Source organism: Chaetodon trifascialis, chromosome 16 (genome assembly GCF_039877785.1).
Source record: "Chaetodon trifascialis isolate fChaTrf1 chromosome 16, fChaTrf1.hap1, whole genome shotgun sequence".
In the NCBI taxonomy this organism is placed as follows: domain Eukaryota; kingdom Metazoa; phylum Chordata; class Actinopteri; order Chaetodontiformes; family Chaetodontidae; genus Chaetodon; species Chaetodon trifascialis.
The window spans coordinates 25564197-25591944 of NC_092071.1; the positions used below are offsets into that span (position 1 = coordinate 25564197).

Consider the following 27748-nt stretch of genomic DNA (forward strand, 5'->3'; position numbering starts at 1 on the left):
TTGCTCATGGGCACTAATGCTTTTAAGTTACTGGAACCCTGGGAATTCAAAAATAGTTTCTGAAATTGGCAGTATGCCATTAAACTTCTGTTGGCATGGGTGATTATTGGACCTCTTCAGGGAAGCAGTGGCGAGCATTGTGGCTGCTCTGTAGTGGCTGTGCATAGGATTGCAGTTGACAGATTGGAAGAGTTGCTTGTCAGTCAGTATAATCATGATTTTAACAAGAAAATATCAGGTGAACAGGAGGAGATGTCAAGAGAAGAAAGGAGTTTGTAGAGAGCTCAGTCCGACTTCAAGGTGAGCATTATAAGATGAAGCTTCCATTCAGGACTGATGCTGTTATGCTTCCAAATAACCTCAGTATTGCTGAACAACGAATCTAGGGACTAAAAAAAAAGAGGTTTCTGAAGCCTTCCACTGTGAGAATAGAGCTTTTCTTGAGGATGTTATCTGCAAGGGATATGCTGAGAGAGTACCACAACATCAGCTGAAGCAACCTGATGGCAAAGTGTGGTACATTCCTCATCATGGAGTACGCCATCCAAAGAAAGGGTCACTGCAGGTGGTGTTTGACAGTGGGGCCGAATTCAAAGGAACGTCTTTGAATAAATAACTGTTGCAAGGCCCAAATTTGACAAAAATGATGTTGCAAGAGCTTTGTTGCATGTGTAGGGGAATCAACTTATTAAACCTCTAATTTAATGTTGGATTTGTTAATAAAACGCCAGGGCACCAACCTTCCTCAGCTAAGAAGGATTTTATTTATTAATACTTGAAATGCTGATGTAATGGTAACGAATGAACCAATAGTAGACCAGTCTGATAATCTGAAGCGTAAACTCTTGATACAGGGATCGATTATATCCAGCTCAAAAGGACACCGTCTGACCATAACTGGAATGAAAAGTCTTATTTATTCAACACAATTATGGATAATAAATAATGTATCATAAATAGTTCAATAGAGGATATAGGTGATACAAAATAACACAAACAATTGCAGAGAGAAACCTATGGCAAAACAATGGAAGAATGAGTTTGGTGATAGTGAGAAAAGTTAATTTCTTGAATGAATGGTTGAAAGAATTTAAGCAAACTGAAAGTATCATAACCTCATGGACCAACTCTTATTCAAACCCAGTTAAGCATGCCTACTTTGTCAGCGACGCTCCTGTGGGTGTCTGCTCCGAACTGACATGAAGGGACTCCAAAATGCCTACGGTGTCGGTAACAGATGAGGAACAGCTTCCGATGGTTATTTAACCCGAACAAGCGAGCCAGAGTTAACTGCAGGCCTGTGGTTGAGTTGGCGATCGTGTGGCAAGACTTTAGATTAATAATAAAATTGAGATTGAGACAAACGCAAAAACAGAACTGAACGAAGACTAAAAGAAACTCAACTAGAATGTCCGCTGCACGCTGCAGACGGTTTACTCACTCCAGGGCGTGTCTAATCACCAATAGGCTGTCGCGCATGTGGGATGGCTTTCAGGTGAGCGATGTGATTTCACCTTATACAGCGAAGATTAATTAATGCTTCATACGAGGGGGCTCATCTGCTTCTCACTATGGTCAATCAGATATATTTCAAATGATCATTTTTCAATGGCATTACAACACTGTTCACAACATACATTAGACAATTCTTATGAACAAATGACAACATTCAACAATAAGCATGACATTTCCTAATACTCATCCTAATAAACATGACTAAGGGTATAACTACCTTAAGATGACAAAGGAATAAAGAAAGGCAGACTATATTTGCTATTATGGTTACTATTAATAACTGTCTCACGTTGAGCATATACAGCTTAACCACTATGAATTTCTAGATGGCAGTATGGTTCCATGGTAGAAACTCAGACAAACTTTTTAGGAGAATTAAAATCACAGTTTTGTCATTTTTTGAGTCAGAAACACAGGAAAAGCATTGATATCACACAGATTATAGGCTTATCCTAGTGTGATAGAAAAGAAGGCACACAGACATACAAAACAGTTTGCTTCAGGAAAGTCTAATTTACAACCTTTCAGCATTATCTGATTTTGTAGGTTCCTCTGGGACCTGGCACTTTTCATTCAGATGGCTTTACTGTTCTTATCTCTCCTGGGGCTATGAAGAAAGCATTAGCATCTCCATGAGAAACATCCTGGGTGAAAGGTAACCTTTCAAGTGGGAGCCATCTGTGACTTGTCCCCCTGAATGAATGTGAGAAGTTGTTCTACAGACAGACATCTTGTCTCTCTCCGAATTCACACTTCCCTGTGAACAGTCCAAATGGTCAATAACTCTTAAAAGTTGGGATATTTATAACTCAATTTCTCCTGAAGGAATGCCAAAAAGGGGGAAAGAGGGTCAGTTACAGGTCAGTTTTGCTACACATGAAATATCGTTGGGATGATCCAGTACCTCAAGCTCTGCAACTGAGGAGGAGGATTTGCTTGGCTGACCTTCAAAGGGTGGCAGACTTCAAGGTCAGTCAGTGCTTTAAACCAAAGAACTTTGGAGTGTTCGACTACGCCATTTCTTCAGGGTGGATATGGTGTTGTCAGCTACATCTGGGTGCAAAATGAAGTATTCATGTCCCCTTTGTGCTTGGCAAGGCTAGAGTGGCACCTCAGAAGCAGATGACAATACCCCGCATGGAACTCACAGCTGCTGTTCTCGCGGTACGAGTTGATAGGATGTTTCAAGCAGAGCTGCAACTCAAGCTGGAGAAGTATGTATTTTGGACAGATAGCACCTCAGTCCTCAAGTACATCAGAAATGAGGACATAAGATTCCATACCTTTGTTGCGAACAGAAAATATGACATCAGAGAAGCATCAGACATCTTACAGTGGAGATATATCCATATAGCACAGAATCTAGTGGATGATGCCTCAAGAGGACTGAGGGTAGAACACCTATTGACCCAAAACAGATGGATTGAAGAACCAGAGTTTCTGAGGAAAGCAGAGGAGAAGTGGCTAAGTAACAGATTGCATTCTGACATCATTGTTGGCGAACCAGAGGTAAAGAGGGACCTCATGGTAAATACTGTTGTAGTTAATGAGATCTCAAAAGCTGCTCATCAGCTGATGATATAAAAGGCCCAGGCTCAGTTGCCTGGTTTATGAAATTAAGAGGGACTCTACTGGAGTTGAGTCAGAAAAGGAAGCAGTTGCTGGAAAATGTCCATGAAGATGATCGTGCCAAAGTGGAGCATGAAATGCAGCAATTGAAAAGCATGCTTGGTTGATAGAGTTTGTCTGTTGGTGATCTTAATGAAGCAGAAACAGCTATCATTCACTATAGTCAACAGGAGAGATTCCACAGTGAAATTGAAGCATTGACATGTGGTAGGTCTGGAGTGAAAAGGGAAAGCACCATTTACAAGCTGGATCCTATTCTGCAGGATGGGTTGCTCAGAGTGGAGAGCGTTTGAGTAAGGCAGCAATGCCCGAAAGTGCTAAACATCCTATCATTCTCTCCAAGGAGCAACATGTGTTATCTTTGATTCTGAAGCACATCCATAATCCATAAGAATTTCTATTGACCTTCCATTTACTAATACTGGAGTAAATTATTTTTGACCTGTTGAAGTGAAAAGAGGACGCAGCTTGCTGAAATGCTATGGTGTCATCTTTACATGCATGGTAAGTAGGGCAGTTCATTTGAAGTGTGCCTACTCATTGGACACAGGCTCATGCATCAATGCTTTGTGCAGATTTGTCTGTAGACGTGGTCAAGTTTCTCACGAATCAGACAATGAAACAAATTTAATTGGAGCAGAAAGGGAGGTGTGAGAGGCTCTTGCTGCCTTGGACCGTAGTAAAATCCAGATAGATTTTCTACAAGAGGGAATAGAGTGGAGCTTCAACTCACCAGCAGTAAAGTTAGCGCAGAGCGAGGCTGCATATAGGTCTATGGAATTAAAACAAAACAAACAAAAATGATTTAAAATTTGCAGTCTATGCAAATGCTTTTCTAAAAAGATTTTTAAAAGAATCCACAGTCTGCGGTGCCCTTAGGTGGTCAGTTAGAGCATTCCACAGACTGGGAGCAGCTGTGCAAAAGGCGCGGTCGCGCATAGTTCGAAGCCTTGTCCTCTGAGGCTAGAGGAGGTCGGCCTGTCCAGAGCAAAGATGGCGTGAGGAGGATTGGGGGGTGAGGAGTTCTTTAAGGTAGGGGGGAGCAGTGCCATTGAGGCACTGGTGGGTCAGCAGGGAAATTTTGAATTCAGTCCTGTACTGGACAGGAAGCCAGTGGAGAAACTTAAGGACAGGCGTAATATGGTCATATTTTCGCACCCTCATCAGGATCCTGGCAGCACAATTCTGAATGTACTGCAACTGCTGGATGTTCTTCCTGGGAATCCTGATGAGGAGTGCATTGCAGTAGTCCAGCCTGGAGGAGACAAAGGCATGGACAAGTTTTTTGGCGTCAGAGAGAGTGAGTGTGGTGCAGAGTTTTGCAATGTTCCTGAGGTGGAAGAAGGCAGTCTTGCAAAGGTACTTGGTGTGGACCTCAAAAGTCAGGTGAGGGTCCATTCTGGCACCAAGATTAGTGACTGAAGATGAAAGGCAGATGTCATGACCAGAGAAGGTGATGCTGGTGATAGTGGATGACCGGCTCTGGTGTGGGGTGCCAATGAGGATGGCTTCCGTTTTAGAGCTGTTGAGTTGCAGGAAGTTAGCCATCATCCATGCCTTTATCTCCTCCAGGCAGGTGGAAAGTGTGGATAGGGCTACAGAGGGGGTTGGATTTATTCTGATGTAGAGTTGGGTGCCATCGGCATAGCAACGGAAAGATATTCCATGCTGGCTGATGACATGACCAAGGGGTAGCATGTACAGAGTGAAGAGGAAGGGGCCAAGGACTATCCATGGGGGACACCACAGGTGACAGAGTGCATGTCTGATTTAGCACATCCCAGGGACACATTCTCCATTCTGTCTGTGAGATAGGATGTGAACCAGGCCAGAGTAGAGTCAGAGAGTCCGATGGTGGAGTGAAGACGGTTTAGAAGGATACGGTGGTCCACGGTGTCAAATGCTGCAGTGAGGTCAAGAAGGATAAGCAGTGAATGAGAGACCAGCATCAGCCGTCATCAGTGGGTCATTGGTGACCCTGACTCAAAGCCGTTTCAGTACTGTGGCCAGAGCGAAAACCGAACTGGAACTTCTCGTACAGACTGTTTGATTTGACGTGGTTGTGGAGTTGAGCATAAACTACCTTTTCCAACACCTTAGGAAGGAAAGGAAGGTTGGAGATGGGACGGTAGTTGACAGGATCTTTGGGGTCAAGACTGGACTTTTTGAGTAGTGGCTTGATGACAGCAGTTTTCAGAGAGGAGGGGACAAGGCCGGACCAGTGGGAGTGGTTGATGATTTTGGTGATCATGGGACTTATTGCAGAGGAGTAAGTTTTTGTCAGGGCTGAGGGAGAGAGGTCCATGGCACAGGTGGAGGGCTTCATCTTCCTAATGATGTCTTCAACCTCATGCTGTGTGATGTCCCTGAAACAGCAGAGGGGCTGAGCAGCTCCGGACTGAGGATCAGCAGATGTGACTGGAGATGTAGAGGTGGCAGAGGGGCTGGAGAGAAGGGAGCGGATGTTTCCAACTGTAGTTTTGAAGGAGGAAATGAAGCTGTTGCACCGCTCCTGCGTGTTGTCAGAGTGTGGGTGGATCTGAGGTTTGAGTAGATGATTAATAGTTGAGAAAAGTTGCTTGGAGTTACCAGGGCTATTGTTGATGATGTGGGATTAGAATTGAGACCGTGTGTCACTGAGGCGCTTGCTGTAAGCCTTTTGATGTTCCCGGTAGGCTAATTTGTGAACAGCGAGTCCTGAGTCCTCGAAACGCCATTCAAGGAATGCGCCCAGCTCTCTTCAGTAGCCGCAGCTCACTAGTGTACCAGGGAGCTGAGTGTGTGAAGGTGACAGTTCTGGTCTTGACTGGGGCATGGAGGTCCAGGAGGGTGCTAAGTGAAGAATTGTAAAAATCCACAGATTTAGTAACTGATGGTGGGTTGTCAGTGGAGAGATGGCAGAGGTCAGTAGTCAGGGTGACTGGGTTGATGTTTTTAAGGTTCCTGAAACTGATTTGTCTGCTGGGCTTATTGACGGGGGACAGGGTAGGTAGCTCCATTGAGATGGGCTTATGGTCAGACACGCCCAGATCGTGCACTGACAAATTGCTCATGAGGATGGATGGAGTTGGTGATCAACAAGTCAAAAGTGTTGCCTCTGGAGTGTGTCGGGACATTGACGTGTTGAGTGAGGTTGAGACTGTCTAGAAGATTGAGGAATTCAGCTACAGAATAGTAAGAGGGGTTGTTAACATGGATATTAAAGTCACCGAGTATGATGATATTCCCTGGGGTTTGCATTTGAATGCAAGGCATTCAAAAGAGGAGTGAACAGGTAGGGACAGGGGGGATAACTCAAAGTCTCCCCGGTGCACAACAGCAGGCCACCACCTCGACCAGTGGTGCGGGTCTTGCTGAGGTAGGTGTAGCTAGGGGACAAGCTTCATTAAGACTAGTGTAGACCTCTGGCTGTTGCCAGGTCTCAACTAGGCACATAAAGTGTATCTCCTTGTTGATGATGTGGTCATAAAGGATGCCTTATTATTATTATTATTATTATTATTATTATTATGGATTATGCACTTAATTTACCAAACGGCAACGCCGGACCACAAGAATTAATGTATGTTATTTTTACTACTGCTGCGCGGTGGAGCAGCAGGTAGTGCGCGTGCCCCACAGCAAGAAGGTCGCCGGTTCGATCCCCGGGCGGGGCCTTTCTGTGTGAAGTTTGCATGTTCTTCCCGTGCATGCATGGGTTCTCTCCGGGCACTCCAGCTTCCTCCCACAGCTTAATTAGGTTAATTGGTGACTCTAAATTGCCCTTAGGTGTGAGTGTGAGCGTGAATGGTTGTCTGTCTTGTGTGTTGCTCTGCGATCAACTGCCGACCAGTCCAGGGTGTACCCCGCCTCTCGCCCGTTGACAGCTGGGATAGGCTCCAGCCACCCCGCAACCCCGAAAGGGATAGGCGGTATAGAAAATGGATGGATGGATGGATGGATGTTCACTCTCAGTTTCTCTTATGGGGTAAGGTTACTGTCAAAAGTTTCGTGCGTGCACACATAAAAATCGTGCACGTATTAAAAATGTGTGCGTGTTAGTCTGTAGTTGTGCATAAATAAAAAATTTGTAAACTCTTGTTTAAGTCAAATCATGCATAGATTATGCAGTGTATAAATTATCTGTGAGAATGCAACTCGTAAAGTTACAACTTTCCAAAATGACAAATACGGATTGCAGTTTACAGACGTACACTTCCTTCAGAATGAATACGAATCTGACAAGCGTGAAATAACTGTCAAAACTACGTCATGAGGTCACAGGCATTATGTATCGAGTGGAAGATAACATCGATTCTACAAACTGCGCATGTGTGAAAGATGGCGGCGGCGAGGCATTTGGAGCAAAGTCAAGTACGTAATTTCAAATTGTTTTAATATCATTTTCTTACTACATTGGTCTCGGGAACTGACTCAAAGTGTACATCTGTCTTATATTGGTGAGGGTAACAACCCAGACGACGTGTTTTAGACCAGCTGGGTCATGGTTAACCTAGTTTAGCAGTGTTTCCACGATGTACACTTTGAGTCAGTTCCCGAGACCAATGCAGTAAGAAAATGATATTAAAACAATTTGAAATTACGTATTTGGCCATTTCTCAATATGCGTTCTTTTCTGTACTTGTGTTCTTGTGTACTTGAGAAACGTCATCACTCTGAGTCCAAGTACTGTTCCAATTCAAAAGTCCGCATCTCGAAGTACACTCAAATACCCGGATGTGTTCTTGCCCCTCCCATTTTATCGAGGATGCATCGAATGGTGACTTGTGCAGACTTGGGGCAACCACGTATCCCAGAATGTATTTCGTAGCAACGATGGCGGAGGAGAGGACTCTGTGAGAGAGTGGATGTTAAAACTTAAAATCTGTGGTCGATTCATCACGATAGCGCGTAGTTTAAAATTTACTCCAAAGTTTTCGGAGATGTGTTGTCCTGCTAACGCTACTGCCCCAATTGCAGAATGACGGTCCTGCGTCCTCCCGCCCTGGAGAGACTGTACTCCCAAGTCGAACTTGCTAAGTCCGAACTGCCAAGTTCTTAAGTCCGAACTTGGCGTACTTGGTATTGAGAAACGGCCAGTGACTTTGCTCCAAATGCCTCGCCGCCGCCATCTTTCACGCATGCGCAGTTTGTAGAATCGATGTTATCTTCCACTCGATACATAATGCCTGTGACCTCGTGACGTAGTTTTGACAGTTATTTCACGCTTGTCAGATTCGTATTCATTCTGAAGGAAGCGTACGTCCGTAAACTGCAATCCGTATTTGTCATTTTATTTATGCACAACTACAGACTAACACGCACACATTTTTAATACGTGCACGATTTTTATGTGTGCACGCACAAAACTTTTGACAGTAACCTTACCCTATATGTTCTCCTCTCGAACGGTGTTGTTTTCAGTGACTTCACTAACTTTTCTCTCTCCATTTTCTCCTTTTTCGGCTCTCTCTGTGACTTGCGGGTGAACAAACCGCTTGCTCTCCACTGCCACCCCATGGCCAGTGGTGTGTATAGCGATCAGAGAGAGACAACAGGACGCAGTCAGGCTGCGCTCCGCTGTCTCCTATCTTTTGTATTGAAGAGGAACAAGTTACGCATGTCAAAAGTATAATGAGAGTCAATGGGGAAAGATGTGTGCGCCCGTGGCCAGATGTCAACTGCTAGTAACTGATTAAACCAACTGCAATTTTCAGTAAAGTGACTAAATTTAATATTATTTTCAGCAAGCGACTAAGAGTAAAACTAGATTTGAAATGATTTTCAGTAAGTGACCATGACTAAAACTAAATTTAAAATGATGTTCATTAAGCAACTGAGACTAAAACTAAATTTAAAATTCTTGTCAAAATTAACACTGCTACCAGGACTTTTTGAAAGCACTGACTGTTATAAGTTGTCAGAAACAGGTGCAGTACATCGCTGACTTGTTCTGGCAAAAGCCACAGGTGGAATAAAGAGAAAAGAAATCTTGTTCCAGGAGACATAATCTTGATAGCTGACTCTACAGCTCCCCGCAGTTCTTGGCTGCTGGGCAGAGTTCAGGACACCTTTGCTGACAAACGAGGATTTGTATGGTCTGCACGTCAGAGACAAGTGTATTTTGCAGACAAAGACAAGTGTATTAGAAAGACCTATCACAAAGCTTTGTCTGTTGCAAGCAGCACAGTAGCTTTGTTTTCCAAACCAGTCATAAAGACTCGGTCTCAATGGTGGGTTAAGTACTGGTACCTCTGACCCCTAGAAGTTTTCATCTGGATTATCCTAAATAGACAATAAGAAGACTGTTTTAAATGAACTTCATATTGTGTTTATTGCTATGGAATGGCCTTGTTTATTCGAGTGGAATTGTCATGTCCTTAGCCATTGAGCAATTAGGTGCCAGTGTGTTGCAGCCATTACATATGGATTTATTTATTTATTTTGTTGTAATATTCTTTGATGGGTGATGTATGGGGCAGAAATACATAAAGGTAGCTCACCAGGACAGCCAGGGAATTGGGGACTGGGTTGAGCACACATTTTTTGACCATGTAGCCATGGATAGCCATGCCCACACTTCGTTTTCATTATTTTGTTATTAGAATAAATCATTTTGCAACACAGAGAAGTCTTCTGTGATGAGTGCACACGTCCAAACTAGTAATTTTCCCAGTCTAGCCCTCACCCTGTGACTTTGAGTAGCATCACAGATCTAAAAAGTCAATATGTTATTGTCAATATGTAAATTAAAGTCACCAATAATGATTATATTGTTAGAATTAGAGCTGATAATAGATAACAGTTTAGAGAAATCAGGCAAGACATTTGGGCAATGCTTTGGTGATCTATAAACAATAACTGCAAGAATGGGTACCTGACATTTCAGTATGACAGCATACTCAAATGAACTAAAAACATCAAAAGAAATATCCTTTGGGCTCAGAGCATGAGTATATATGGTGGCTGTCCCTTGTGGACTTGAACCTGGTCATCACAGGGACCAGAAGCTGTCAGTCAAGGAGCTCCCGTCTCTAGACTAGGACTCAGACCATGACCAGTACCACTTAGATAGTATTTTCACTTTTTGTACTGAATTTGAATTAAGTAAAATGTTGAATGACTTCTATTTGTTATATAATCTGCATTGGAGTGTTGCTACTTTTACTTCAGTAAAATATATGAGTACATCCTCCACCATTTCTGACAAAAACAGAGTGTACATTAAATTAATAGATTACAAATACATTTATATTGGGATAGTATACACTTTAAGTGTACTTAAAGTAAGGGGGAACCGGACGATGATAAAAGAACCTTTAAAAACGATTGTTGGATTGTCTGTTGTTGTGACACAAGTGTGACATAAGTTTATGTATGAGATATGCCTTGTATGTACATGCTTTTCTGTATCTGTATGTGCTACACTGAATGGCAGAGTATTTCAGAGGATGTCATGGCAGCATAAAGTTAATATACTTTTAATCATGTAAGTTTAAGTGCACTATTATTTGAATAGTATGGTGGGTAGGTGGCATGGTGTCTTCCGTGCGGGCGTGTCTTCCACCATGCCTGCTGCTCAAAAAGGGGGCCTTTCTGTGTGGAGTTTGCATGTTCTCCCTGTGTTCACCTGGGGTATTCCCCATAAAAAAACCCACTAAAAACATGCAAGGAGCTCACCACCTGACCAGTGGTGAAGATAAAGAACCTGGGTCCCTGCGTGCTGGTCGTGTGGTTCCCACCATGAAGCATGGAGGAGATGAGATGTGGGCATGTTTTGCTGTTGACACTGTTGGCGAGTTTTTCAAAGTGCCAGGCACATTTAATCAGCATGGCTACCACAGCATTCTGCATGGACATGTAATCCTGTATGATTTGTGCTTTGCAGGACCATCATTTGTTTTGTTTTGTTTTAACACTTCCAGGCTATTTGAGAGAAGAAGAAGAGTGATGTTGCATCAGATGACCTGGCTTCCACAATCACCTGACCCAGTTGAGATGGTTTGGGATGAGTTGTGCTGCAGAGTAAAGAAAAAAAAGCCAAAAAGTGCTCAGGATATATGGGAACTTCTTCAAGACTGTTTGAAAAGCATTCCAGCTGACTGTTTCATGAACCTTGTTGGGAGAATGCCAGTAGTGTATACAGCTTTTTTCCGCTTTTTTCTTTACTACAACCCAGATTCCAAAAATTTTGGGACACTGTGTAAAATGCATTAAAAACCATTGAATGAGAAGCTGTTTTCTGTGACTGTCATTGTCTTTCTGTACCGGTGGGTCCTATCGATGGTGTACATTCTCATGTGTACATACTGTATATCGGTATGCGTATGAGCATTTGCCAATGCTATGGAGTATTTGTCTGGTGTGTTTGTAATGACTTGTCTGTCTTTATGTGTGTGTAGGGCAGCAGTGAAGGTCTGGACACCAGAAGGCGGTTGGTGTCTATGCTCAGATCTCTGGCTGATGAAATGGAAACAGGGATGCCCAAAGTTCGCTCCACTCACATGAAGAGAGATTTCATCATGAACAGACTGCCACCATACAGCCAGCAGCAGCTTACACCATGTGAGCTTGTTTGTGGTCAATTGCATGTGTTCAAACGTGTACATTAAGAGAATTTACTTTCCTATTTTGTGTGTGTGCCCATGTATAACTCATGTTATCGGGACATAAATGTTTTAACACAGTCACATTGTGGTGACTTGCCATACTTGTGGAGACAAAATACAGGTCCCCACAATGTAAATCATTACATTTTAGAGTGAAGACTGGGGTAAGGGTTTGGGTTAGGGTACAGTAAATGTAAAAGCAAATGTTTTAGGAAGGTGAGATCTGCCAATGTCATTAAGAACTATCTTCGGCATAAAGAAGAACAACAAGTCCTGGAAGTGATGGTATGGCCCCCACAGAGCCCTGACATCATTGAGTCTGTCTGGGATTGCATAAAGAGACAGAAGGATTTGAGGAAACCTACATCCACAGAAGATCAGTGATTAGTTCTTCAAGATGTTCGGAACAACCTACCAGCCAAGTTCTTTCAAAAATTGTGTGCAAGTGTACCTATAAGAATTGAAGTTGGTTTGAAGGCAAAGGGTAGTAACACCAAATATTGATTTGATTTTGATTTTTCTTTTGTTCACTCACTTTGCATTTTGTAAATTGATAGGGTTAGGGTTGCACAGTACTGTAAGTTCAATTTTTAACTCAATTTTATTTGTACAGCACCAAATCACAACAGAAGTTGTGTCAGGACACTTTCCATATAGATCTGGTAGAGACCAAGCTCTTTTATCTACAGAGACCCAACAATTCCCTCATGAGCAAGCACTTGGCGACAGTGGTGAGGAAAAATTTCCTTTTAACAGGCAGAAACCTCAGGCAGAACCAGGCTCGGGTGAGAGAGAGACGGAGAGAGACAGACAGAAATGCAATGCAATGCACAGTAACAGTGACAGTGGATGTAATAATAGTAGTAGTAGTTGCAGTGGGTGTCAGGCAGGTCCATGACAGGAGACGTAGCTGTAATCCACACTCCAGATTCAGCCACTATCCATGGGAACTGCAAGACGACACAGCACAAAGACTCTGGGGAAGAAGCTAAGTTAGTAACACACCGTGGTAGGACATGAAAGCATGCAGATGGAGAGAAGAACAGAGGAGCTTGGTGTATCAGTTTAATGCTATAGCAGCTTAACTAGAGGCTGGTCCAGGGCAAGCTTGAGCCAGCCTTATCTATAAGAGTTATCAAAAAGGAAAGTTTCAAGCCTACTCTTAAATGTAGAGACAGCGTGTGCCTCCCGGACAAAGACTGGAAGATGGTTCCACAGGAAAGGAGCTTGATAGCTAAATGCTCTGGCTCCGGTTCTGCTTTTCGAGACTTTAGGAACCATATGTAAGCCTGCATGCTGGGAACGCGTGTTCTAATAAGGTAATAAGGAGCTATGAGCTCTTTAAGATGAGATTGTGCCTGACCATTTATGGCTTTGTAAGTAAGGAGGAGAATATTAAATTCTCTTCTAAATTTTACAGAGAGCCAGTGCAGAGTGTCTAATATTGGAGAAATATGATCTCTCTTCCTTGTTTTTATCAGAATACGTGCTGCAGCGTTCTGGAGCAACTGGAGAATATTCAGCAATGGATTTGGACAGCCTGATAGTGAGGAATTGCAATCATCCAACCTGGAAGTTACAAATGAATGGACTAGTTTTTCTGCATTGTTTTGACACAGGATGTGCCTGATTTTTGCAATGTTATGTAGGTGAAAAAAGCCAGTCCTTGAAATTCTTTACAGTGGTGCTGTAGTCTAGTGAACTGATTGGTTTCTTCTGGCTTCACTGATAAATATAACTGGGTATCATCTGCATAGCAATGAAAATTTACTGAGCGTTTCCTGATAATGTTTCCTAAAGGAAGGATATATAAGGTCAATTGAATAGGTCCAAGTACAGAACCCTGCGGAATTCCGTAGCTGACTATAGCGTGCACAGAGGAGTCATCATTAACATGTACAAACTGAGTGTGAACTGAAAAGTAGTATTTACACCAGCTTAGTGCAGTTCCCTTAATGCCAATGAAGTGTTCCAATCTCTACAATAGGATACCATGGTCAATGGTGTCGAATGCAGCACTGAGATCAAATAAGATTAGTACAGAGACAAGTCCTTTGATGCAATTCGAAGGGCATTTGCAACTTTAACCAGTGCTGTCTCTGTGCTGTGATGCACTCTAAATCCTGACTGGAAATCCTTAAAGAAACTATTGTTCTGTAGAAAGGCACACAGCTGATCAGCAACTGCTTTCTCAAGAAATTTTGAGGGGGGCATACTATCATATCACCAGGACTTCTTGTTCTTCTTCAGGAAATGAATGTAAGTCTATGTAATGTCCCACAAGTGATGAAAACCTAACGTGTGTGTGTCACAGCTGGGAAGATTCCTTCCTTGGAGGACATGGTGTGTTTGAGGTTTAAAGAACATGTCGTAATAACTGTGGAGCCCAGCCAAGAGAGAACAGTAAGTCCTTGAAAGCTTTAACTTTAAATACTAAAAGTCCAGCGTGTAGGATTTAAGGGGATGTATCAGAAGAATTGGAATTTAATATTCAGAATTATGATATCATTTGTGTATTGTCACCTGGAGGTGAGAGTTGTTTATTGTTACCTTAGAGTAAGCTCTTTATATCTATGAAGGGAACTGGCCCTCTTCCACAGATCCACCATGTTCTACAGTAGCCCAGGACAGACAAAATGAACACTGGCTCCAGAGAGGGCCTTTTGCATTTTTGCATTTTTAGTGGCCTCCATAGAGTATGGTGAGGCAAGCGGTATTCAGTTGGACCTCACTGCTAGATGCATCTAAATCCTACACACTGGATGTTTCAGCTTGTTGACCCGGACTTGTTGCTAGTTGGGGCATTGCCTTTCAGCACTGTGTCATTATGACGCCCTAAGGCACATATCCTGACACTAAGAAAAGATTGAATTCAGTGACATGCTCAGGTCTGTGGGTGTGTGTTTCAGGATGAGGCCACAGAGCTTGTAGTCTTTGTCTTACATTCGTTGAAGAACCAAAGGGAGAGCCACATGATGGGTGAAAGCTATGATGAAAAGGTGGAACGGGATATCTCCAGGGTAAGATGTTGAATCACTGAATCATGTTCTCCTTGCTGAGATGCATATGGTGCTGGCAGGATGCAGTGTTTGTTCACCCTTTCTGAAGCAGGTGTGGGGAATGTCAGGCCTCCGGGCTTTATGAAGCCCTCAAGACCATTTGATCTGGCCTGTGAGACTTAGAAACTCAAAAAATTCTTTTGACATCAATTCCTCTTTGTCTGAGAACAGAAAGTAACATAAAACAATAGACTGAATGCCACGTCAGAAAATTAACATCTGCTTTATTGGCCAAGTGTCAAGTATGGTACATAAAAGGAATTTGAACATGTACACAGTGGTCACATCATTTTCATCATAATTTTCAAACCAGGGGGTGCACCCCCTAGGGGTGGGTTGGAGTTATGACAGGGGCACGGCGAGGCTAAATATAAATGATGAATTGCAAGCAAATATGCCAGAAAATATGACGAGGCATATCTCACCCTCGGCTTCACCAGTATAACCGTGAGTAATGACGAAAGGCCACACTGTGTTGTATGTTTCAAACAGTTTTTCATTCTCATCCTTATTCTTCTTTGTTGTATATATTTTGTGTTTGTCTGTATGTTTAAACTGTTGCTGCAATGGAACAAATCAAAGTCTAAGTCTAGCTTCTGACAGCATGAAGCCAAACAAGTTAAGATGCCACTTGGAGACTTCACATCCACATCCTAAACGCAAAGCCCATTGATTTCTTCAGAAAAAAATGACCCAATTGTCGTGTACAACAGTGTTGCTTTACTAAAGCAGTATCTGTACTTTGAAATGCTCAACTCGCCTCCTACAAAGCAGCGTACAGAGTTGCTCAGTGTAAAAACCCACCCACAATAGCGCAAGAATTAATACTACCTTCCTTTATTGATATGGTTTCAACTATGATTGATGAAGCAACAGCCAGCAAACTAAAGGCTATTCCATTATCAGACAATACTATCGCGAGGTGCATTTATGACATGTCAAAAGACATAAAGAAGCAGCTTAATGAGAAGGTACGACACAACTGTTTTGCTCTGCAGATGGATAAAGCAACTGACAGTAACAAAAACTGTTTATTAATAGCATATGGCAGATTCATTGATGCTGAAGATTTGAGGAGGATTTGCTTTTCTGCAAACGTGTAACAACCAGTTGTTCAAAATCATTGACACTTACTTGACAAAGGCTGATCTTAAATATGATGACTGTGTGAAGATCTGCAAAGGCAATGGCTGGGAAACAAGGTGGGCTGCAAGCGGTAATCAAGCACGTCTCCCCCAATGTGCAGCGGACACACTGTATGATACATGAGAGCTGCTAGCATCTGTAGGAAAATGATTTTGTCTGTCCTACAAAAGCATTTCCAGAGGTATTTCCAAGTGCAGGATCCTACAAAATATGACTGGATCAGAGACCCCTTCAGTGTAACACCAGCTGCTGACTGAGCTGACCTACAGAAGAGGAATGACCTACAGAAGAGGAATAGTTCATTGATGTCACATCTGATTCAACGATGAGTTTGCAGTTTAACCTCCTATGACCTGAAGTCTTACATGGCATGCGTTTTTAATTTCTCTTCACTACTTGGGCTCATTGGGACCTGATGAGTGTAAAAACAAAGAATTACCAGTATATTATTATGATGGTGATGGTGGGGATGCTCTCACTGCAATAAAAAAGGGTCAATCTTGAGTGTCATTACAGTTTGAAACGTGCTAAAATGGATGAGTTGCAGTGCTCTTCAGCACATATTGGGTGTCCAAACAGCAACTTTCATAAAGCCTTCTGACAGACACAGTGTTAGGCAAGATTTGTGGTGTGCAAGCTAAGAAGCTGAAACCTCATTCAGTGTGCAGCACCAGTGTGCTGCTTTCAAATGTGTACTGTTTGCAATTCAGTATGTCAAAAAGAATTTGCAAATTATCACATTCTGTGAGGGAGGAACTCCCTGAACTCAGTATCTAGCACAGACAGTGCAGCTCGGTGGGCACCGCAGTGCACCTGAATGGAAAACACACTTTTATAGCGGCAAACTTCACACAGAAAGGCCCGACCCGGGAATCAAACCAGCGACCTTCTTGCTGTGAGGCACGTGCACAGTGGTAGACATGTCCAAAACTTTTCTCTTTTTTTTTTTTGGAAACGTGTTGTTGTCATCAAATTCTAAATGAGGACATAATTTAAAAAAAAAAAAAAAAAAAAAAAAAAAAAACAGGTTGGAAACAGGGTTGTGTCATCAAATCTAAATGACCTTTTTAAACTTAACGTCACACTGCCATCATCAAGCCAACATTGAGAGATGGAGCAAACTACCACTATCCCTCACAGGAAGAATCCCTTCAGTCAAAACGGATATCCTCACAAAAATAAATCATTTTTCGTGACACTTTGATGAGGGGAGAACTATTGTCTGGCTGACATCATTGTCAACACTTTGAAAAGGTTAGGAATCCCTCCAAAAGAATAAAATTGCCCACACTTGAAAAATCTAAATTTCTCAGTGGACTTAGATTATTATTTACGTATACTTTCTTCCACAGCTACTATTATACATCCATTACTGGACAAATAACACAAAATCCTCTGGCTTGACATTGACCGCTCAAAAAATATCTATCGAAGATATCCCTTTTATTTTTAAGTCTCCAGTCACATATCAGCTTCAAAAGTAATACCATAAACACCTCTTTAGCTGCCTGGTGGAAATGCAACGATGTCATTCATGATAACCCATTACTTCACGTTTTTATTTGTCAATTTGTCAATAAAACCTTTAGTTTTCCATCATGGAGAAAGAAAAGAGAAGAAGAATTATTTATTGATGTTGACCTTTAACCAAATAAGAAAAAAAAATACAGTATTCCATTTAACTACTTCCAGTATGGCTAACCCAAACAGGCTGTTAATCAATACCAGTATCTAAACTATACTGCTTTGTCTCAAAAACTCACTCAAACTGAAAAAACACGTCACAACTTTACAAATTCCATGATAGTAAAACACTGTCTGCTCTCAGACAGATGGACGTAAGACCTTCAAAACATTAATTGGCTAGAATATTTGTCACAATATTTTTGGAATTACACTTACTGTAACTCTAAAACTCAGCTAATCAAGTATGAAATCCTGCATATATCTTGCATTACTGCCCATAAACTATTGCATAGACTTCACAGACAGTAATATGCCCACACTGCCCTCCATAACAGATTACTGCTTCCATGCTAAAAGGAGCTGCATTGCACAGACATTTTAGCCAGAATAAATGGATAGACTATCAAAGGTCCTCAAGATCTGAATCCTTTGGCCAGCAGTGTCAATCCAAGGAGACCTCTCTCCACAACAAATATTAAAATCATTTCAACCATTTATACTCATAGTATTAACTGTTGACAAAACACCTGGCTTACTTGACTGGAAAGCCCAGTAAAGTATCCATAAGGCTCAACCTACTGATGCCATGCATCTTTAGATGGACCTATGAGGCCTCCTTGCAGTCACCAGGGGATTTAATCATAGAGATTCCTAATGCAAAGAGTTTCTTTATGATGTAACTAAGAAAATTCCTGAATTATGTTTTGTAAGAATTACAAGACTAGATCCTAATAACAATAAAAAATTATTCACAAAGGGGAAAAACTGTTTGGAGGAGGGAGGCAGACGTTTAAGAGTTTCTTAAGCAAACTCCAAATGATAGAGAGTTAATGAAACACTTACAGCAGAAGTTTGTGAAAGGATAATGTTTGTGGTTGCTCTCATTCAATATGCGCTCACATCTCCAACCTAACACTGTATCACCAGAAATGAAAAGGATCTAACACTAAGATATTTAGCAACTGGAAAAATGCAGCAGTGCAACACTGATGCCTTGGGTCAACCTTCCATCTGCAGAGTGATCACAAATGCTTACAGCACCTTCACAGCCACATTTTGTGGTGCAGTTCTCCTCATCCCCACTAGATGTCCACACCTTGCAATCTCCATCCATCCATCCATTTTCTATGCCGCTTATCCCTTTCGGGGTCGCGGGGGGCCGGAGCCTATCTCGGCTCTCACCGGGCGGGAGGCGGGGTACACCCTGGACCGGTCACCAGCCAATCGCAGGGCACATACACACAACCATTCACACTCACACTCACACCTAGGGGCAATTTGGAGTCACCAATCAACCTAATGAGCATGTTTTTGGTCTGTGGGAGGAAGCCGGAGTACCCGGGGAGAACCCACGCATGCATGGGAATGCAAACTTTTCACAGAAAGGCCCGACCTGGGAATCGAACCTACGACCTTCTTGCTGTGAGGCACGCACACTACCTGCTGCTCCACCGTGCAGCCCCTTGCAATCTCACAAAAATAGCGGGCGTCCCAGGTGTTGTCATTGTAACTGATTGGAGATTGTTGTTTATGGTAGTGTCATGTCAATTAATACAGCTACTTGTATAAGTTGGCCAACAATCACAGAAATTGATGAAAGCTGAGCCATTCTTTAACAGGCCTGTCGAATAGATTATGTACTAAAATTACCAACATGGTAATAAAAAAAGTAATCAAATAAATTTAACAACTGTCTGCATGTGAATATGTTACTGCACAAATAGGCCTGTGTTTTCAAACATTTTGTTGGATACTTGAAAAGCGTGGCTTACAGTTTATGTAACACATACTTAAGATGTTCAATCCAGTGCCATAGACCATGCATTCTCTGTGCCATAGAGCTCTATTGTTGTCCGTTCATTCATGATCATGAACACACACACCAACATGCGTGAAGATCACCACCTGACCAATGGTGACAAAGAAGGAACTAGGTCCCTGGGTGCTGGTCGACTGGCAGCCCACCGCTCTTGGTCTGCTGCGGAGGAAAGACTTACCAGCATGGGTTAAATGCAGAAGAAGAATTTCACTAAGCGTGGCATGTGTGTGCATGTTGTGTAGTGTGACGAATAAAGGATTTCTTTCTTTCTTTCTTTCTTTCTTTCTTTCTTTCTTTCTTTCTTTCTTTCTTTCTTTCTTTCTTTCTTTCTTTCTTTCTTTCTTTCTAACTGAAGTTTATTTTGACTCAATCCCGCATATTCTGTCCTGCTGCTAAACATACTCACTAGGTCATTAAATGTGGATTAATCCAACTCAGATGCACTCTATCCTCCTGCTTGATTACAGTGCCAGCTCTTTTAGATATTAGTCTTTTAAAAATGGAAACTTTATAGTTGTGAGCTGTTAGATTTACATCTTCAGTGTAAAGCAATTGACTTGAGTCTCAGGATAGGGACATGTAAGGGAAATTCTCCTTGTTGCTTGTTGAGAGTTGCTAATTCTCTGAAGAATTATAGACTCGGTGTGATGAATCCATGTCATGAATCAAAAACCATCTGGGGGATGCACTCATCCTTTTTCCCAGGGTTCATACTATACCATAATCGCACCTCAAACTTCCCCCTTCATCCTGTTTCCCTCATTGAATGTCCTTTTGTCCTTTTTCTCACCTTAGTGAGAAAGGGCCACAAAGACTTTTACAGTTCATAGACTAATTCCTGGGATTAGTGATTCATTCATCTAATTCTGACAGACATCAGAAAGAATTGAGAGAAAAGCTAAGTGCATGTGTATAGGTTGTAAATCACTACAGTAATTACTGCTCATTCTGGTATATGGGAGGATGTGTGAGCCATTGCACAGCTAGAGACGGGGGTAGGGAGGTCACATCTGGCTCAGTCTGTGGTCATAGCTTCTCATATATAGTCTGATGTGGTCGACACAAATAAACACGAGAAGCACTCTTGTTTTGCGCCTAGGCAATGTACTAGCACAGTCTATGATGTGCTGTATGTGATCTGTCTGTCCCTGGTTGTCCAAACCTATTTCCATGTGTCTTTTTCTCCGCAGGGCCTAAAGTTCCCTCTGTCCCACCTCCAGGCTCTCCAGCAACTCCAACAAGTAGAGCAGCTGGCTGTGGCCCAGCTCCAGCTTCCTACGCAGGAGGAGAAACTCAGTCTGGTCCTGGCTCTGTGGAGTGAGAGCCTTCTGGTTGTGCTGTAGCATACCATTACATCAAATATCACTTAAGTAAAGTATTCACATCTGTTGATTTTTATGAGTACCTAGTAAATATATCTCTATATCTCTTGCCTTAATATGTTTTTATCTTGTGCCTCCTGAATAAAGTTGCCACACCCTCAGTAGTGCAGATGTGTAATTTTTGTTACCATAGCAGTAGTCAGTTAGATTATACATTCTACTCATAAGCTTTATTTATTCATTCATTCAGTAGAACTGCTTTACACAAACATTACCAGCAGATTCCACTAGGGACCACCATTCCTGATCATGGCCATTCCAGACAATGTTTGTGATTCCACCAAGTGCTTATTATGGCCACCACCATTCTTGCGTGTGTGTTTGTGTGTGTTCTTGTGCCTGGCGTGTGTGTGAGTGGTTGCAGGTGAGTGGGTGTGGAAACAGGACAGAAGAGGACACTGTTGCAGCCCCGGCTCTAACACAACTACAGGAAACATGGAACAACTAAAGGACCAGATACAGGCCAAGCTGCAACAGGAACTGATGGGAGAAATGAGGAAGGAGATTATGGAACAGATGAAAGCCCTTTCAGCTAACCTAATGGAGGAGGTGAGAATGCATCTTGCAACCAGGGAAGGGTTTCCAAACCCTGGACCCCAACCAATGGACCAGTATACAGCCACTGCAAGAGGCTCCCAGGTCAGACAACGGCAAACAGGTACAAGAGCACCCGTCTATTATTGGGATGCACAGGGCAGACCCATCGGCCAGAGTTGTGTTGTGGCCGGCCATGTCCAGCGCTGGTGCCCCCGTAGATCATCAGAGCCTCAGGATTTTTATCGTCCCCCACAGCTGAAAGCCAAACAGTGGGGGGTTGTTAACCAGCATAAGGAGCCCACGCCACAGCTTAACTTGGTTGGTGAGTGCCCTGATGTTTTTGTTAAAATGAATGGATGCTCCATACCTTTTGTGCATTCAGGACTACAGGTCACGTTTTACCACAGTTTGGAAGAAAGGACGGACATGGATGAATTGTTCGGGAGTGATGGAGACCGTGACAGTGACCAGCGAGAGTCTGGCTCTGGCTCCAGCTCCGGCTCCAGTTCAGACTCAGAGTAGGAGAGACCCCAATCCACCAGCAATGCCTCAGGCAGCGACAGTGAGAGGGAACGAGATGATGATGATGATGATGATGATGAAGAAGAGGAAGGCCAGGAGGCAGGAAAACCCAGTATGAAAGGAGCTGTTTGGAGATGATAGTGAGGATGAGCAACACAGTCGGACACCAGCGGGGGGGGGGGGGGGGGTAGCAGTATTTATATTTCATACTTGTCGTGTGTCGTGTGTTGTATGATTTTATTATATGGTTTTATGGATTTGTTGTTTATCATTACTTATATTTTATACTTGGTCATTGTAAAAGTGTCTTGTCTGTGTTCTCAGTGGCTCATTGAACATCAGATGTTGTGCGCACATTCAAACACAGGATCCAGAAAGCCGTTTCAATGATTTATTTGCCATCAGATGATTGGTGGATGATTTAGTCTAAAGGATTAAAGGAAAAGTATCACCAGTGATGCAAACAATAACAAGAAGACAAATAATAGTCAAATAACTTAGGTCAACTTAGGTTCGATGACTTACATCAGTAATGCATCACCAATCTGGCAGGTATTCAGGTGCTCCTTTGTCCTGTCTCAGTGGTTTGTAGGGAAAAGGGCAAGACAGGCCTACAGGGTGGGGTTTTATAACCTTGGAGGGAGTGGTCAGGGAGTGGTCAAAGCTTGAGTGGCAGGCTGAGCAACTGAGTGAGACTTGGGATTGTTAACAGTCATGGTTTGCATGGTTTTATGGTTTGCTTTTTTTATATTTTTAATGGAGGATCAGTGTAAGGATAATCAGAATCAGAAATACTTTATTGATCCCCAAGGGGAAGTTGTTTTTTTTTTTTTTTAGGTGAAGGGCCATTCAGAGTGAGGAGTTGTACAGTTTGATGGCCACAGACAGGAATGATTTCCTGTGGCTTTCAGTCGTGCATTTTGGTGGGATGAGTCTCTCACTGAAAGTACTCTTGTGCCTGACAAGGACATCATGAAGTGCGTGTGAGACGTGAGACGTCCAAGATAGCTTAGTCAGCATCCTCCTCTGTGACACCACCATCAGAGAGTCACACTCCATTCCTACAACGTCACTGGCCTTGCAGATCAATTTGTTGAGTCTGTTGGTGTTAGGGGTGGGCGAAACTGGGAATTTTGGTATCGATCTGATACCAAGTAAATACAGGGCTAGTATCACCAATACTGATACTTTTTACTTGAAATGTCATGATCATTGAATAATGTTGTGATTTTGCTTTTAGTTGGTTAATTGTGATTATGATAAAAAACAGGACAAAGATTTTTGGCAAATAAACAGGGTTTTTCATATAAGTGTATATTTTTGAGTTCCAGTAAAACAAGATTTTTTTTTCAACTGGCTGAACATATGATAATAGTGTAATCAGTCTTCTGAAATGGCCTCTCTGATCACCAATTACACTGTGAAAAACATTACTTAATGCTAGAGATTACCTGGATTTTCCTGATTTTTTGGCTGAAAAGCCTCTGCCAGAGACCTCTGTCTCTGTGCCGGGGTCTTAACTTTTTTTTTTTCAGTGCAGGGTTTCTTTGAGGCCTGTTTGACCCACAGTGTCCTGCTGCATAGTCATCGGCTCAGCATTCTCAGTGTCACAAGTTGGTGCTTCTCGATGTGTGCTGTTCTCAGTCTTTAGGAGGTGATGTTTGTTGTGTCTGAGCACATGACCTTCACCTGTGAGGATGTTGTATGACCTCGGTGTGCCTGCTGAATCTATAACTGTTGCAGGCGACCAGTTTCCACTTGGCAGCTGGAAACGGATTGTGGTTCCTGCTGCCAGGGCGGGCCAGGTCTGTGCAGTCCTGTTGTAGTACAGTTTCTGTCGTTTCTGGCAGGTTTTTTCTCCTGCTGTGAACTGTGCTGCGGCAGACAAGCTCTGGTTCAAGTCGTTTGTCAGTGGTCGTGAGGATTGAACGCAGACGCCTGCTCATTAACAGCTGCGCTGGTGATTTCAGTCCATCAATGGGGGTGTTTCTGTATTCCAACAGACTCAGGTAGGGGTCTGTCTGCTGTGCATGCACCCTGTCCATGAGGCCTTTTGCTGTTTGGACAGTCCTTTCAGCTAACCCATTACTCTGTGAATACAGTGGGCTACTCGTGATATGCACAAAGTCCCATGCACAAGCAAAGTCTTTGAACGCCTGCAAGCTACAACAGGGTCCATTGTCGCTGATTAGCGTCTGTGGTACTCCAAACCTAGCAAACATGTAATGTAATTTGCTTTTGTTACAGCGGCCTATTATCCGCGCCCAAAGTAACATCAGTTCTGCTCAAGCACCCATAAGTCTGTTTATTTAGCGACCGTTAATTTTATTTGTCTACGCGCTTGTCTGTTTTGCTAGCTACACCGGCTTAGCCTAGCCGCTAGCGATGGCTTCTCTCTGTCCCTCTCCAGCTCTCTCCTGCTTGGTGTGTCATATGTTTAGCTACTCCTCTGCCTTCTTTAGTGATACTGGTAAATGTAATAAATGTAGTTTATTTGGTGAGTTGGAGGCGAGGCTTAGTGAATTGGAAGCTCGGCTCCGCACCACGGAAACCAAACCATTAGCTGTAGTTAGCCAGGCCCCCGTAGCCGGTGCGGACCAACCAAGTGCAGCTCTGGCTAGCCATCCCTAGACAGCTCCCGAGCAGCCGGGAAACCAGGGATGCTGGGTGACTGTTTGAAGGAAGCATAATCCCAAGATGAAGCCCACGGGTCACCACCAACCACTTCACTTCTAACAGGTTCTCCCCACTCAGTGACACACCCGCTAAGAAATCAGCTCTGATTATTGGCAGCTCCATTTTGAGAAACGTGAAGTTAGCAACACCAGCGACCATAGTCAAATGCCTGCCGGGGGCCAGAGCAGGCGATGTCGAAACAAATTTGAAACTTGTGTACATATGCAAAAACGATGTCAGACTCCGTAGTTTTCTCTGGACCCCTGCCAAATCTGACCAGTGATGATATGTTTAGCTGCATGTCATCGTTCAATCGCTGGCTGTCGAGGTGGTGTCCAGCAAACGGTGTGGGCTTCACTGATAATTGGCAGACTTTCTGGGGAAGACCTGGTCTGATTAGGAGAGACGGCATCCATCCCACTTTGGAGCAGCTGACCAAATGCGGCTGCAAATCAGTTGTGGTAGGTGCAAGTGATACAGGCTGGGTCTCACCTGTACAGCTCTGTGCACTTGCAAATGTGAGGTGTGACTACACAAAAATCATTCATTTTGTCTGTTTCTATTAGTAGCTGAGATATGGCGAAATTTGTCTTTTGCGGCAGCCATTTTGGACGCCGTCTTGGTTAAAATCTAATAAGCAACTGTTATGGACAAAATTACCTTCACTTGCCATTTTAGTGTCCAAAAAAATAGACTAATGAAATAATTGTGTTTTTTTTTTTCTTCAATTTTATAACCCATTACAATGGGGCTCAGTGTGACACGTCGGCCATCTTTGAAAATGGTCGCCATCTTAGGTTTTTGCATGGCCATCGTTTTTTTATTTCAAAGTAGGCTTTGAAGAGTACAGGTACCAAGTTTCATGCTTGTATCTCCATTTGAACAATTATTTCACTTATCTGCTTCACTAGATGGAGATCTTCTACCAGTCTGTTGCTGTCAGCACACTTGTTTGCTGTAGTGCGCTGGGGGTGCAGCATTAGAGCCTGCAGGCTGAACAAACTGATAAGGAAGGCCTGCTCCATTATTGGCTGCAAATTAGACACCTTTGAGGAGGTGGTGGAGAGGACATTGGACGATTGTTATCCATCATGGTTAACCGTAAACATCCTCTTTAACACCTTGTGGACAGACAGCGGAGCTCCTTCTCTAATAGATTGATCCATGTTAGGATCCGCTAACTTGTCTGTTCCTTGTGTTCTCTTTTTGCCTTTTTCCCTTAGTATTACATATCTGTCTGTCTCAGCTGGGTGTTTCCATGCTCCCAGCTGGCTCCATCCTTCCAGCGGTCCATCTGGAGCGCATGAGCCTGATTTAGTTCAGTATTTAAGGAAGGCTCTCAGCATCGCTTGTCGCCGAATTATTAATTATGTTTTTATAATTTTTTCCACTCCTTGTGAGCGCGCCTTTTGTGTGCGCCATTGTTAATAAAATTGTTTTCTTTTTGCTGTTGTCTCGGGTCTGCATCTTGAGTCCAACCATTACTGCATTAAGGCAAAGCCTAACAATCCAGCTCCGCTGTCAGTATGACCGTTTCAGGAAATCATTCCTGCCACAAGCCATTACACTATACAAAAGTAATTTAAAAAGTTAATCTACACCAACCTCACGAACTCCAATAGTTCAATGTTTACATATTATTTGCACTACTGCAGTATTACACATTACTGTTTATTGTTTACATTTATCACTTGCAACTTACACATATTTTATTTTTTCTGGATAAGGTTTATAGCTCTGGCTCTTTATATACTTAGTTATATTTTTAAGAATGGTTGTTATTCTATGTTTATATACTTAGTTATATTAAGAACATTATTTTCTTTATTGTATATGTTTTATGTTTATGTGTATTTTTAACCTGCTGCTGAGACAAAAGAATTTCCCAAATTGCAATCAATACAAGTTAAGTCTAAGTCTATACTGCCCAACTGAGCAGGTAGCAACACAACCAAACGAAAGCACACATGATCTACAGGCAAATACACCTGCATGCGTGGGTTCTCTCCGGGTACTCCGGCTTCCTCCCACAGACCAAAAACATGCTCATTAGGTTAATTGATGACTCTAAATTGTCCGTAGGTGTGAGTGTGAGTGTGAATGGTTGTTTGTCCTTGCATGTGGCCCTGCAATCGGCTGGCGACCAGTTCAGGGTGTACCCCGCCTCTCGCCCACTGTAGCTGGGATAGGCTCCAGCCCCCCGCAACCCCGAAAGGGATAGGCGGTATAGATAATGGATGGATATTCTATTCTATTCTATTTTGTCCGAACACTCGCTGCAGCATTCTGGATCAGCTGGAGAGTATTTAGAAATGAATTTGGGCATCCTAATAGAAAGGAATTGTAATAATCCATTGAACATTACAAATGCATGGACTAGTTTTCTGCATCATTTTGACACAGGATATGCCTGATCACATGGGAGTTAAAGGACATATCCTGATCACTCCCAGATTCTTAACCTCCATGCTTCATAGTGGTGCTGGAGGCCAGCACAATGTCATCTATAATTGCTGTATTGTCAGATAGTGACAGATAGTTTCCAAGGTTTTAGGACCAAGTACTATAAATTCAGTTTTGTTCAAATTCAGTATCAAAAAATTGCAGGTCATTGAGATATTTATGCTCTTATGACATGATTGGAGTTTAGTTAACTGATTAGTTTCTTCTGGCTTCATTGATAAATGTAGCTGTGCATCATCTGCATAGCAATGAAAATTTATGTGCTTCCTGATAATGTTTCCCAAAGGAAGCGTATATCTGGTGAATAGAATTGGTCCAAGCACTGTCACATGGGAAGGCTTTATCCAAAGTGTTTGAACTGTGGGATGAGATCAGAATCTTCTTGGAGGAAGAGGGTAATGAACTTGCCTATGGATTTAACAATAATTTCCTCATGAAACTTGCATACCTTAGTGACATGTTTCAGAAACTCGAACAAAATCTGCAGATGCAGGGCAGCAGCAAACACCTTCCATAGCTGGCAGTTAAAATCACATCATTCACAAGAAAACTAGAGACGTGGGAGCAGTGAGTGAAAGAGGAGAATATAGACTCATTTGAGAACCTGAAATCAGGTCAATAGGCTGCAGAGCACAGCGATCCTATGTATGAAAACTCTTTGGTCTGCCCTTTTGGATTGGAGTGGAAAAGAATGACCCATTGCTAGGCAGGAGAGCTCTGGCCACA

The 27748-nt window shown here is 42.7% G+C and overlaps 1 protein-coding gene across 4 annotated transcripts in view; it reads left to right on the top strand.

Annotated features, from left to right (window-relative positions):
- Nucleotides 1-20996, top strand: part of riox2 (ribosomal oxygenase 2) — a 96324-nt gene extending 75328 nt beyond the window's left edge. For 3 of the 4 annotated variants that reach the window (XM_070983501.1, XM_070983500.1, XM_070983499.1), the window contains exons 7-10: nucleotides 11526-11688; nucleotides 14047-14135; nucleotides 14642-14752; nucleotides 20633-20996. In XM_070983501.1, coding sequence (XP_070839602.1) covers nucleotides 11526-11688; nucleotides 14047-14135; nucleotides 14642-14752; nucleotides 20633-20785 — 516 coding nt within the window. In that variant the 3' untranslated portion in view covers nucleotides 20786-20996. The remainder of the gene's footprint in view (nucleotides 1-11525; nucleotides 11689-14046; nucleotides 14136-14641; nucleotides 14753-20632) is intronic. The other variant, XM_070983502.1, reaches the window with a different exon arrangement.
- The last annotated feature ends 6752 nt before the right edge of the window (nucleotides 20997-27748 follow it).